The 13,898-nt window shown below is 60.1% G+C and overlaps 1 protein-coding gene across 3 annotated transcripts in view; it reads left to right on the top strand.

The window, feature by feature from the left end:
• KSR1 (kinase suppressor of ras 1) overlaps positions 1 to 13,898 on the top strand; it is a 154,318-nt gene that overhangs the window by 134,136 nt on the left and 6,284 nt on the right. For all 3 annotated transcript variants that reach the window (XM_062216229.1, XM_062216228.1, XM_062216227.1), the window contains 7 exons: positions 2,384 to 2,438; positions 2,972 to 3,026; positions 3,899 to 4,278; positions 6,125 to 6,221; positions 9,019 to 9,152; positions 9,702 to 9,833; positions 10,721 to 10,856. In XM_062216229.1, the coding sequence (XP_062072213.1) occupies positions 2,384 to 2,438; positions 2,972 to 3,026; positions 3,899 to 4,278; positions 6,125 to 6,221; positions 9,019 to 9,152; positions 9,702 to 9,833; positions 10,721 to 10,856 (989 nt within the window). The remainder of the gene's footprint in view (positions 1 to 2,383; positions 2,439 to 2,971; positions 3,027 to 3,898; positions 4,279 to 6,124; positions 6,222 to 9,018; positions 9,153 to 9,701; positions 9,834 to 10,720; positions 10,857 to 13,898) is intronic.

Consider the following 13,898-nt stretch of genomic DNA (forward strand, 5'->3'; position numbering starts at 1 on the left):
GCTTGAGTGTCCCTCCACCTGCTTTGAGATCTGACTACACGTTGAGACTGGGCAAGGGGCAGGGCATGTGTCCTGGAGATGGGCAATGCCCTTACCACGCTGTCCCGCAGACACTGCAGTCCGTTTGTTTAAGGTCGCGCAGCTGGGAGGTGGCAGGACAGGGCTATAACCCTGGCTTGCGGAATGGAGAGAGAGGACTGCTGGCTGATGCTTTAGGAGCATCGGTCACCCTGTCAGCCCTACATAATGACACTGGGACCTGTCTTAGAGAAGAGATGCAAACTGAGTTAGGTTTGCAGGCTCCATGTATTCAGCGGGCTTCCCTGTGGCTTACTGCACAGTGCCATCTGCTGGTCGTCGTTGGAATTGCCTCCTTATGGCAGAGTTGAAAACTGTTGGGTTCAATAAGACAATCCGTTGATTCTTTTGCACACATGCCATGTGCAGGCTTTACACTTGACCATATCCCAGCCTTGAAGGAGTTGATCAGCTGAAGGCGGTGACATGCTGGCTGTAAGGTGTTTCAGACAGCCTGTAGCTAACGGGGTGCCTCCAGGTAAAGCAGCCTCCTTTTGCAGCCAGAGGTCTGGTCATCGCAGGACTTCCTGTTCCCCAGCCCGGCTCTCTGAGAGGGCTGGCTTGGAGCGTTATGGCTTTTCCCGGGCACGTGGAGACTGGCAGCTGTCAGGGGCCTGGGGCCTGCCCCGTGGAGGCCTCCTGTAAGTGGCTGGGCACCTTAGCTCTGGGACAGGGGACTACCCCAGGGCACTGGGGAGACATGGCTCTTCTTCCAGAAGGGCCTGTCCCACCCAGAAGCTATGTCCAGAGGAAGGCAATGTATTCTTGTTAAAAACATGGGCACGTCTGGGAACAGAATGCACAAAGCTCTCAACCTCTATGGCAAAGGATGAGTCCAGAGGCGTTTTGTCTTCCCTCTCAGGTGTTTCTTCTGCACACTCCTCCCCTAGGCGGGCAGTGTCCCTGCACCCGGGCGCTTGTAGGTGGGGAAACGGCCAGGCCGCCCGCAGCCGTCCTGGTGCCTGGGCAAGGCCTCCATGGAGGCTGCTGTGCAGGCCGGCGGGCGCGGGCATGCATCCCCCTGATAAGAAGCCCCACAGCTTCTATCCTGTTCCCCAAGTCTGTGAGGTCCCAGAGGCCTCATGGAGGCCTCCATGGAGGCTGCTGTGCAGGCCGGCGGGCGCGGGCATGCATCCCCCTGATAAGAAGCCCCACAGCTTCTATCCTGTTCCCCAAGTCTGTGAGGTCCCAGAGGCCCCGTGACCTTCAGAGGTCACTGTGGAGGAAGCCACAGTAGGGCCAGGGAGCACTGGGGAGGGAGGGACTGTGTCCAGGAAGGCAGGGGAGAAGCTGTTGCAGCTTGAGCCACCGCCACGTGCGGGCTCTCTTGTTGCTGAAAGCGGGGTCGTGGGTGGCCACACCCGTCCTGGGCGCCTGTGGCAATGCGGTTCTGCACGGCGGTGACCATGGGTCCTGCTGTCCCTGCGTGCGGGATTTCCTGTGCTCGGACAGGGACCCACACACATCCAGGCCATATCTCGCGCCCCCTGCTGGACAGACTGTGAGCTCTTTCCCCAGCCGCCCAAACCCAGAAGCCCAGGGGGTGGGGCCTCTGCCCTGGAGACCCTCAGCCTCACTTGAGCCACCTGCAAGTCCTGTCGGCAGCTCCGCCGGCCTGAGTGAAGGAGTCTCTTCGCTTTATTGTATTACTATTACTATTATTATTATTTTTATTTTATTTTATGTTTATTTGAAAAAGAGAGATCGTCCATCTCTTGTTCATTCTTCAAATGCCTACAACAGCTGTGGCTGAGTCAGGCCAGAGCCAGGAGCCAGGAACTGCATCTAGGGCTGCCTCCCATGTGGGTGGCAGACAGCACTTGGAGCGTCACCCTCTGCCTCCCAGGGTGCATGTTAGCAAGGAGCTGGATCAGAAGCAGAGCTGGTTGGGTGTGGGAGGCAGGCGGTGTCTTCACTGCTGTGCCAAACGCCCGCCCCCATCTCTACCTTCAAAGGTGGTTACGGCCAGCCCTGCCACCCCACAGGGGGACCCTCCCCAAGAGAGGCCGCTCCGCCCACGTGGCTGCTACACACTTGATGCAGGGGCAGTTGGGCCACAGGGGACGGGCGTTGGCCTGGGAGTCTCCACTCCCGCCCACCGTCCTTACCAGACCAGAGCTGTGTGGGCAGAAGCAGGCGCTGCTGGGGCTGAGCCCACGTAAGGTTCCAGGGGGAGCACAAGTGGACTGGTGGGGGTGGCAGACGCTGAGGCCAGGGGCAGCCCCCGGGCTGCTGGGTGTCAAGCGCGGGTCTCGGGGGAGTAGAGAGGTGGGCTCATGCTGTGTCCACTTCCTGTTTCCTCCAGACATCTCGGCCTTCCCGCAGACAGCGCCGCCCCCCGACACAGCTGACGGCGTCCGGTAGGCGTCCCTGTCCCCCTGTCCCACCTGTACGGCTCTGGCCTGGCCCGAATGCTCCTCAGGCTAAGTCGCCCAAGCGTTGCCTCTGCTGCCCGGGGGGCAATCGGCACCAGGGGGCTGCATCTTGTCACCCGGGACGGGCAGACGAGGGCCCCGCTTTCCCCCGTGGTGCTGGCCCCAGTGGAGAAGGTGGCGGGCTGGGACTGAAGGCACCGCCAAAGGTCCCAGGCTCTGTTGGGGGTGAGGCTGTCAGAGGCCCAGTCTGTGCCTGTGTTCTGACACCCTGTCCCGAGTGCCAGGGAGGAGAGGGGCTGTGCTGGTTACCGCCCAGCTCGTGTGCCCGTCCGTCTCAAGACAGCCTGGGGAGGGCTGAGGCCAGAAGGGGCCCGCCCTCTGCCTCCTGCCTGTTTGCCTTTCCCACTGCTGGGAGGGTCCGTGCCCCGGCCAGGCCTGCTGGTTTCTTGCCCCCGCCCAGCGCAGAGCAGAGCAGCCCTCCCTCGGGGCCTCCTTGACCAAGGCTGCTTTACTCTTAGGCCCGATGAGCAGCCTGGAGCCGAAGTGGACACACTGGAGGCTCCTGGAGCGGAGGTGAGTAGGGTGATGCGCAGGCGCTCTCTCTCTCTCTGCTCCCCGCCCCCATCTCAGAGCCCTTGGGGGTCTGGGGCTGAATGGGTGCCTGGCAGCTACAGACGCGGGGAAGGGTGGTGAGGTGTGCAGCACAGCCAGCTTCGCCTTGCGTTTCTGTTTTTGGTGTTTAATTCCGACCCTGGCCTGGGAGACTGGTTCAGTGAGTGTGGGAGGGGGCAGGAACTGGTGATCCCGATGATAGCCAGGGCCAAGAACCGCTGTCTGGACCCTTGACCAAAAGTGTTGGCTGAGCCCGGGCCCCGGCCATGCACTAGGGGACGGCGAGTTTTGAAAGAGTTACAGAAAGAGAGAGGGAGAGAGAGATCTTCCATCTGCTGGTTCACTCCCCAGATGGATGCAATGGCCTGGGCTGGGCAAGGTCAAAGCCAGAAGCCAGGAGCTCCATCCCAGCCTCCAATGTGGGTGTCAGGAGCCCAAATACTTGGGCCATCTTCCGCTGCTTTTCCCAAGCCATTAGCCAGGAGGTGGATAGGAAGTGGCGTGGCCGGGACTCCAACTGGTGCCGCATTGCAGGCGGCGGCGAAATTTCCTGTTAGGCCACGGCGCCAGCCCCTCCTCTAAGTGGTAGACGTTCCTGTAGGTAGACCTCGGCGTGTTAGCAGCATGCAGGGAGTGTGCTCGCCTGGGCCTGATGGCACGTTTTGTGGATGAGAACACTGAGGCCCGGTGCAGCCAAGTGACGGGCGTGTCTCCGGTGCACGGCAGGCCAGCGCGGAGCTGCAGCTGGAGCCAGTGCCTCTGGCCCCGTGCAGCTCACCCATCTCCCGCGCCCAGACCTGCCGCCCTCCCCATCCGCCCTGCTTCCCTTTCAGGCTGAGGAGCCAGAGGCGGGGAGGTCAGAGGCCGAAGATGACGAGGACGAGGTGGACGACCTGCCCAGCTCCCTGCGGCCCTGGCGCGGCCCCATCTCCCGCAAGGCCAGCCAGACCAGCGTGTACCTGCAGGAGTGGGACATCCCCTTTGAGCAGGTGGAGCTGGGCGAGCCCATCGGGCAGGGCCGCTGGGGCCGCGTGCACCGGGGCCGCTGGCACGGCGAGGTGGCCATCCGCCTGCTGGAGATGGATGGCCACAACCAGGACCACCTGAAGCTGTTCAAGAAGGAGGTGATGAACTACCGGCAGACGCGGCACGAGAACGTGGTGCTGTTCATGGGCGCCTGCATGAACCCGCCCCACCTGGCCATCATCACCAGGTACCCGCCTGCCCGTCCCCCGGAGCCCTGTCACTTGGGTGAACGCTGGAGGGTGTGCCCGTGTCCAACAGAGACCCACAGAGGAGAAAACCCAAAGCGGGCGTGAGTGCCCCGCGGCCGGACTCCACCGACGGGAAAGCGCCATGACCTAAGGGGACGCCTTCTCAGGTCAGGGAGAAGTCGACGATCCCAAACGTTACAGAGTCGGAGCCGGGCTCCAGCCCAGCCCTGCGGGGCGCTTGCCCCTGGCGCAGGCACTCCCACTGTGCGTCCCATCCAGGAACACGTAGGGGTTTGCCCGGCTCCCCTCTACAAACACACCCCCCAGTCCTGCTGGGCACACCTCGCTCTCGTCACTGACCCCGCGTGGTGCTGTCAGCACGTGGCTCCCCAGCAGGCTATTGGGCAGTGTGGGGAGGGCGCCCCGAGGCATGGGCAGGTCCTGCGTGTAACCCTGCCCCACCTGCAGTCAGGCCACCAGGGTGACGTGAGTGAGAGCAGAGCCCCGTGGCTGGGCCCTGGCGTCTCGGGAGCCGATGTCAGGGCTCCCGCTCCGTCTAAGCAGCGCTCCTCACCGCGTCCTAGCAGACTCGCTCATTCTCTACTTGAGTGAGGGCACGGGCTGGGCTGGCTCGGGGTGGGCATTTGTAACTGCCCGTTTCCACCCCAGAGGGGGTCTGTCAGCTCCCCTACCCACCCCCACCCCCCCGCCCCACTTCCAAGAGTGGCCCTGTGCCTGGAGCCCCGGGGGCTGTGAGGTGGAAACCTGTCTGCTTGTGGCATTTAAGAAATCGTTTACTTTGAAAATCAGGGAAAGCAACATGAGGTTGTTAGAGAAATTGGGGGTTTGTGGAAATTTTGGGAAGACACTAAAACTCGCTTTAATTCCTTCGGCCCGAGAACCCTCGTGGTCATCCCCATAGCTGGATCCTGCCCTTTGGAAAGAGCTCTCTTCTCAAACTTTGTCAAGCAAGCAAAAACGGGTTGGCGTTTTGTTTGCTTGTTAGAAGCCACACCCACCAGGTGGGCTAAGCCGCCCGATGGCGCCACTCCTCCGGAGGCAGCAGAATTAGGGAGCCTGACCACAGTGCCCGGCTCGGCCGCCCCAGCAGCCCCGCCATGTCACCTTCCTTCTGTCCATCCTCCTGCCTCCTTCCCACCTCTTTCCAGAAGACACGGCAGCCTGTGAAAGCACGTACACGCTGTGCCACAGCGAGATAGCACGCACAGAGGTCGTGCACACGTGTTAGAACACACTGAGGAAGGAGGGACCCCCTCAGCTCTCAGGTGCCTGGAGACCCTTCCTAGAAGCCAGTCCGGCGCCAGCTGGGGCGAGCCCACCTCTCCTGGGTCCTGACTGACGCCAGGTGCAGCTGCAGAGCCCAGACACACACTCCATTTCCAGGATCACGTGCCCCCCCCTTCCTCCTCGTACACCCCTTCACTGTAAGAAAAGGGTCAAACAATGCAGACAGCAATGGGGCTCTCCACAGCGAGCCACAGCCCCGAGAGGCTACCTTCTTCCCGTCTGAGTTCTGGTGGTTGTGGTGTTGCCTTGAACCTGTTGAGGCTGGGCCGCTCGGAGCTACTGGGAGCTTTGATGAGCTGGGTTTCCTCTTGTGGGGTGTGTGTGTGTGTTTGTGTACGCATCCATGCACGTGTGTGCACACCCATGTATCTATATGCACACGTGTGTATATCCATGTACTGCACGTGGGTATCCGCATACTTGTGTGTACATCCAGGCCAGGCCCAGCGGGAATGGGTTCTTTGGCCAAGAGTCAAGGGGCAGGTGGGTGAGGCCACAGCAGCCCCAGACCCGAGTGACCCCCAGCACCCCCGACAGCTTCTGCAAGGGGCGGACGTTGCACTCGTTCGTGAGAGACCCCAAGACGTCCCTGGACATCAACAAGACGAGGCAGATCGCGCAGGAGATCATCAAGGTAAGAGGGCATCTCCCGCTTGTGGCCGCTCCTCCTCTCCTGCAGTGGCTTCCCGCGTGGACCCCATCTCCTTCCCGCCAGCCCTGTCTGGGCCACTCAAAGCCACCCCACTCGCTCAGCACTGATGGATGTGGACCAGGGTATGGCAGCCTCTAAGCCAGGGCAAGTCCCACCCACAGCGGCCGAGTGACCTGGGCCAGGTTATTTGTCCTCTGTGAGCCTCAGCCCCCTCCACTGTGAAATGGGGCCCCCTGTGTCACCCCTGGTTGGGCGGGTGCCAGAATGGAACACATTAATCTGAGGAGAGCTCAGTGGGCATGAGGCCCAGCCCTTGGCAGGGGTCAGTGAAGGTTGGCGCTGAGAAGGGTCAGGGGCGCGAAATTTCACTTCCGAGGGCACAGGACTCCGTGTGCTCCTTAGCGCTCTCAGATCCAGGTTTCATGAGACAGGCCTGCAGCTCCACCCAGGTCTTCCATCTGATGGTTCACGCCCCAGATGGCTGCAGCGGCCAGGGTGCTGCGCGGGGCCTAAGCTAGGAGATCCTTGTGGATCTCCCACATGGGCAGCAGTGGCCCAAGCACTTGGCCCGTCTTCTGCTGCTTTCCTAGGCATTAGCAGGGAGCTGGATCAGAAGAGGAGCAGCAGGGACTCGAACTGGCGCCCACATGGGATGCCAGTGCTGCAGGCGGCAGCTTTACCCACTGCACCACTGCTTCAGCCCCTACTTTTTTCCTTTCTTTGACCATTTTTAAGAAATAATAAATCCATTTGTTGCTTCAGTTAGCAGTAAGCAGCCCCACCCCCAGAAAAACCCAGATCCTGGGGGGTGGGCTCCTCCTCCGCTCCCTGGTTTCTATTGTTTTGGGTGTGAACGCTTTCTCCCCAACAGGGCGCCCCCTTTTCCTGTGTCTTCCCTCTCCTGTCTCCCTCCTGCCCTGTCTTCTTTCCCTCCATGTTGTGGATATCTCCATGATACCTGTGGGCAGACCAAGGTTTCCACGAGCCCCGTCCACATGGCTGAACTAGTGAATCGCTCTTCTGAGCCAAAAACTCCCCGTTCCCGCCTCTGGAGGGGCTGGCGGGAGCTCAGTGTCACCACGGCTCCGTTTTGGCCCCAGACATCGTGGGCCCTGCCCCCTTCTGCCCTCCTCAGTGTGGGAACACAGGGGGCGTCTGAGTGTCAAGCCACCCGCGCCCCTCCAGGGCAGAGGCGGAAGGTTGCCAAAGGCTTTGGAGCCCCAGAGCCCCAGCTGCCTCTGCTGGTCTGTTGGGTTTCCATCCCGAGGGGCTGAGAGACGGCCCCCTTTCCCCGGCTGGGAGTGCTGAGCCACAGCCTCTCTGCAGTCCACGCTGGGGCTTTGGAGGGCGGCTCAGTGGAAAGGGGCCTGGCTTCAGTTGCAGCCGCTGTGGAGTTCCAGGGCTTCCCGTCTTGTCTCTTGACCCTGGCCTTTTGAGGCTGACGGCTGTTTTGTGTATAAGGCTCAGAGAGGCACAGCACCTTGTCCTCAGTCACACAGCCTGTCTGGCTCCTGGGGCAGGCCTGAACCTTGGTTTGGTTTGGGAAGGGGACAGGTGGGTTAAAGGCCGTCTGACCTTCAGGACAGAGTTTTAGGAAGGAGTGGGTTTTGCTTTCCTGGAGTTCCCGGCCCGCCTCTGCTGGGGGACAACAGTGCCCAGCAAGCTTGGGGGAAGCAGTCATCTCGGGGCAGGGGGGGTGCTGTGTTAGATTTTTCTCTGGTGCTCCCCAGACCGCTGGCCTGAGCTCTGTGTCTGCCTCACAGTTCATTCTGTTCCCTGAACGTGTGTGCGTGGCCCGTTTTCCCCTGGGTGTCACCTGCCCGCCCTCGCATGCCCCCGCTACCGGGGAGACAGGGAGGGGCTGACGTTTGCGTTATCTGAGCACTCAGGGGCGGCTGCTTTGGCTGTGGCATCGAGATACAGGGGCTCTGGCCTGGGTGAGACTGTGCGGTGTCAGGGTGCCTTGCCCTTGGTGTTCAGTCCCAACAGTACCCGGTACCAATGAGGAAGCGAGGCCACGTGGCTAAGAGTGCGCTAATATCCACTAGAACCCTGGATTTCAGTGTTGGCCCCAAGCTCCTTCTACCAAAGTACAGCCACCTGAGAGCCTGGGGACCAGAGGGAAGGCCTCCGAGTTGCCCCGGCCTCGCCCTCGCCCTGCAGGGAGCAGACACCAGCAGTGCAAATTGAGAGGAGCCCCCAGCTCCTGCTGGACCTCTGTGTCTTTATTTGAAAGGCAGAGTTACAAAGAGGGAGAAGCAGAGCCAGAAGGCTTCCATCTGCTGGTTCACTCCCAAAACGGCTGCAGTGGCCAAGTCTGGGTCAGACTGAAGCCAGGAACCCAGAGCTTCATCTGGGTCTCCCACATGGGTGCAGGGGCACAGCACTTGGGCCACCCTCTGCTTTTTTCCCAGGTGCATTAGCAGGGAGCTGGATCAGAAGTGGGGCAGCCGGGACTCTCACCGGCTACACCACAGCACCGGCCCCCTTTGTGTGGGGTGGCATTACTGCTTCGTATGTCCCGCCCTCCTGCCCCCCCCCCCCAACTCTGGGCTACCCCTTGGACCTACCCATCGAGGTGGCTGCTGTCAGGTGGCACAGTGGTGTGGAAAGGCACAGATTCGGCTGCTGGAACCGCTGTGTGGTTTGGGGCTTGGGGCGAGAGGGCTCCCAGCTGCAGCACCAGGCTTGGGTTGCCATGGTGAGATGAGGGGGTTTGGGCACCGCCTCTAGCCGGGCATTGTCCCTTGCCCCTAACGCAAGGCTGGCTCTCTCGCAGGGCATGGGCTATCTCCATGCCAAGGGCATCGTGCACAAGGATCTCAAGTCCAAGAACGTCTTCTACGACAACGGCAAAGTGGTCATCACGGACTTCGGGCTCTTTGGGATCTCGGGCGTGTTCCGAGAGGAGCGGTGAGTGGGCCAGGAGGTGCTGGCTAGGCATGGGATCCCACCGCGGCCCAGGCACTCGGGCTGCACAAGGCTAAGAGCATCCTCCCCCCGGGGACAGCCAGGTGCTCCGGTCTCTCGTAGCATTGTGTCCCAGGCTAACCCCTGGGAGACTAGGTCCTTCCCTGCCTCCCTGGCTGCTCCCCAGCTTGGGCAAGGAACCAGGGTTCACGTCCCCAGCGTGTTACTTACCCAGATCTCAAGGAGGCCAACAGGGGGCAGTGTTCCTCCCGAGCATGTGGGGTGCCCTGCTGCCACCCCAGAATGCCAAAGACTTCCCAGCTGGCATAGAGAGCTGGGCCCTGCCAGGCCCCGTGCTCTGACCACTTTCCTAGAAAACCTGGCTGTGGCTCTCCAGCAGCGGCCCCCAGTGCCTTTGCAAGTGCAGAGTCCCCATGCTGTTCCTGCTCCATGCGTGGTGGACTCTGCTGGCTCCCTGGGGCAGTCATGAGCCAGACGGGCCTGTGCTGCCTGCCTGAAGCCTGTGTCCTTTGCTGGCGCCCCGGCCCGCAGGCGTGAGAACCAGCTGAAGCTGTCCCACGACTGGCTGTGCTACCTGGCGCCCGAGATCGTGCGTGAGATGACGCCCGGGAAGGACGAGGACCAGCTGCCGTTCTCCAAAGCTGCTGACGTCTACGCGTTCGGGTGAGCGGCCCCTGGTGCTCTGGGGCCGGGGGAGGCATGGGCTGAGCTGTTCTGAGCCCGGGCTGTGGAGTGGGAACAACCCTGGGTTTGAGTCGTGGCTCTGCTGCTTGCTGCACAAGCGACCAAGTCCTTGACCTTCAGTTTCCCCACCTGTAAGACAAGGGAAATTGTAGCACCTCAGACAGGGCTGCTGCCCGAGGACCACACCAGACCATCGTGGAGTGCCTGATGCTGGGGCTCAGGCTCATCCGCTGGCCAGCCTGGGAGCCCTGCCTGTCCCGCCAGTGGCCTCAGGTGCACCACGGGGTGCAGGCTCTACAGACAATCCCATGAGCCCCATCCGTGGGCAATGTTGAGAAAGAAAAGGAAGCAGATCAAGTGAGTTTTAAAACTTTTCACCTAACCCAGCACGTGGAAAAAATATTTCCATCTCAGCACAGCATCGACAAAGCAAACTCCTGAGGAGGTGCGTTTCACACCTGCCGCCCCCTCAGGTGTCAGTGACAGCCTCTGGGACAGCGCGTAAGGGGGCGGGGCTGCCGGCCACCTCCCAGCCTCGCTCCGGTCTCTCGGGGTGTCCCTCCCGCTGGGTCACTTCCCCAGTACCAGGTGCACTGGCAGTCTTGGTCCTGGGACAGCTTTGTCACCATCCTTAGGCCAGCATCTTGCAGCTCGATCGTGGCAGGGCTGGCCTCCTGCCCGGGGCGCTCTGACCGAGCCTGGCTCCCACAGCAGAGGCCGGAGCGCGGAGCCCACCTCCTCCAGCACCCCCGATGCCCCGAGGGGGAGAAGGGCCGGAGAAGGATGCTCACGCCCTGCCCGCAGAACCTCGCACGTGTTCCGTGCAGGGCGGTCGGGAGCTCACCTGGGGGCCCGGGTCTCCGCAGGACCGTCTGGTATGAGCTCCAAGCACGGGACTGGCCCTTCAAGGCCCAGGCCGCCGAGGCGCTGATCTGGCAGATTGGAAGCGGGGAAGGAATGAAGCGCCTCCTGGCCTCCATCAGCCTGGGGAAGGAAGTCAGCGTGAGTAGCCGCTCGCTGTCCGGGGCCGGGCCGCGGGACGTGGGGCGGTGAGGGGCCCTGCTGCCCGGAGGTGTCGGGATAGAGTCCAATCATACACGCTGCAGTGGGCCGCTTACAAGGCCCCCGCCCCATGCTGGAGTGCCGGGGTTCAGATCCCGGCTCCATCCCCGACGGTAGCTTCCTGTTAGTGCACATCCTGGGGGCCGCGGGTGACGGCTCGAATACCTGAGTCCCTGCCACCCACGTGGGAGATATGGGCTCCTGGCTTCTGTCTGGCTATTGTGGGCATTTGGGAAGTAAACCCGCAGCTGAGACATCTACCTCTGTCTTTCAAATAACACTCCTTAAAATACAGTGAGGTTATGCTGTGACATCAAATCTTTAGAACGCTTTTCTTTCTTGACTGTTCTAGAAGTTTCCATGGCAAACTTGTTTTGAAAATGGCAAATGTTGATGGCAGTTTATGCCTTCTCACTGCCGGATAGATTCTCTGGAGTGACTGCACTTCTACGTTTCCTTGTCGCGGTGCAGTCACACAGGAAGACGTCAGGAGTTAGTGTTCTCGGTGTGATTGGTGACAGCTGTGTGTTCCTGAGTCCCAGGACTGGGGCAGAACAGCTAAGTAGTTCCCATGGCATCTGTGGCCAGCATCCGGGGGCTGCCCAGCCCGGTCCAGGTGGAGGTCTCTCTGGAGGCGGTTTCTTGTCATGAAGCAGGTGGGCAGGACCCCTCGTGCTCCCTCTGGACAGGCCCAGGACTGATCCCTCGTCCCCCTCCAGGATCCATCAGCTGAAGGCTCACAGAGATGTTCTGTCTGAGCCACTGTAGTCCACAGTCGCACGTGTCCTCTGGTGGAAGCGCGGACTCTGCAGTTCTGCTCCTCCCAGGACGCCGTCAGGGTGCTGGTCTCTCCGTGGTGGGCAGGGGAGCGTGCGGAGACCTCCCTGACACTCTTGGGCCCTGGCCAGCTGAACTCAGCTCCACAGTGGCACAGCCGTGAGCACCTTGGGAGGAGAGCGCTGGTGCTGCTTTACGCTTTGAGGCACTCGGGAGTCCATCATTTTATCTAAGGATTCGGGCATGTTGGGCGAGCTCCAATAGCCAGAGGGGCTATACGCTGTGCCCCAGGCGCTCAACCCTGGTCAGCTTTCCCTTGGAACAGTTATTGTGGAGGTTGATGTGTGTCTCCATGGTAACATATTCCATTCTATGTCTGCAAGCGGTTGGACAGTGAGCAGCATCTGCGCCGTTGGGGTGACTGAGTGCCAGCGGCCGCGGGCAGGCAGTTCCTGGGATTACGTCATTGTCACCGTGGGTTCACCTCTTCCACTTCCGTTAATCAAAGCCTCAGTGTTGTCGTGTACACATGGCTTCCTTGCAGGGGTTTAGGTTTCACCAGTAGTGTCTAACTGCCTTTTTTCTTGCTGCGAGAACACTTTCTTCTTATTCGTGGAGCCTTTAGCTCCTGCGTTCTCCTCATTGGATGGAGTCTGTTCTGTTCATTTCTGTGGTCTGAACCAGTGGGTCCTGGCCTGCTGTCCTGTGTTCAGTCAGACTTGGGTTACTGGCACTGTTCTCTCTCGTCTTCCTCTCTACTTGCATTCCAGTGAAGTGAGAGTGAATCCTCCTCTCGGTGGACGCAGGAGAAGTCAACTCTGAACCTTGGCCTGCCTAACGCAGTCACTGTGGTGGCTTCACGCCAGGACTCTACACTGACAGGTGGCACTCAGAATACAGGGGTCCTGGGGCCGGCATCCCATATGGGTGCCAGGTTCTAGTCCCAGCTGCTCCTCTTCCAGGCCAGCTCTCTGCTGTGGCCCAGGAGTGTAGTGGAGGATGGTCCAAGTGCTTGGGCCCTGCACCCGCATGGGAGACCAGGAGAAGCACCTGGCTCCTGGCTTCAGATCAGCGTAGCTCCAGCCATAGCAGCCATTTTGGGGGTGAACCAACAGAAGGAAGACCTTCCTCTCTGTCTCACTCTGCCTGTCAAATAATAATAAAAAAATAATTCAGGGACCTGCTCTGCTGTGGGTTCTCACTCCACCTTTCGTGCCCTTGTTCTCTATGTAAGTGCACAGGACCTGAGAAACTTCAAACGAACACAGCAGAGGCTGGTTGGCGGCTGTTTTCTCTTTCTTCAGTGAGCAGTGAAGGTTCCTGTTTCCTTTGAAAGTTTCTGGGAAATTTGCTTTTATTATTCCCTTGATAATTTCTTACCCTGTTATTTGTTTTCTGTTTTGGGAATTCCCATTAAAATTCAGCCCTTCCTAGCGAGCCTCTGTATCAAATACAGAATCTTTTGTATTTTCCATCCCTTTCCAAAACTGGGTCCACACGCTGGAGAATTTTCTGGATTTTTGCCGTTGGTTCACCCTCCAATGGCTGCTGTGGCCGGCGCATCGTGCCGATCCAAAGCCAGGAGCCAGGCGCTTCTCCTGGTCTCCCATGCGGGTGGCAGGGCCCAAGGACTTGGGCCATCCTCCACTGCCTTCCCGGGCCGTAGCAGAGAGCTGGCCTGGAAGAGGGGCAACCAGGATAGAATCCGGCGCCCCAACCAGGACTAGAACCCAGTGTGCCGGCGCCGCAAGGCGGAGGATTAGCCTGTTAAGCCACGGCGCCGGCCTGGATTTTTATCTTCTATCACTTTGAATGTTTTGATTCAGAAATTATCTTTTCAAGACCTTATTTGTTGATTTGTTTTTTATATGTTTATCTGAAAGACAGAGATAGCCTTCACCACTGATGGTTACCTGCAACAGCCCAGGGCTGGACCAGTGCAAACCCAGGAGCCAGGAACTCAAGCTAGGTCTCCCATGGGGTGGCTGGAGCTGAGTTCCCTGGGCCACCACCTGCTGCCTTCCAGGGCACCCATTAACATGAAGCCAGAACTGGAAGCACAGCCAGCACTGGAACCGAAGTACTACATTACGGGGTGCAAGCATCCCAAGTGGCGTCCTTAACCCACGCACACACACGTCCCCTCCAGAGACAGTGTTCTGATCTATTTATCTGTGAAGTCTCTGGTTTCCCTGATACGCAGAC

The sequence above is a fragment of the Lepus europaeus genome, chromosome 18, assembly GCF_033115175.1.
Source record: "Lepus europaeus isolate LE1 chromosome 18, mLepTim1.pri, whole genome shotgun sequence".
NCBI lineage: Eukaryota > Metazoa > Chordata > Mammalia > Lagomorpha > Leporidae > Lepus > Lepus europaeus.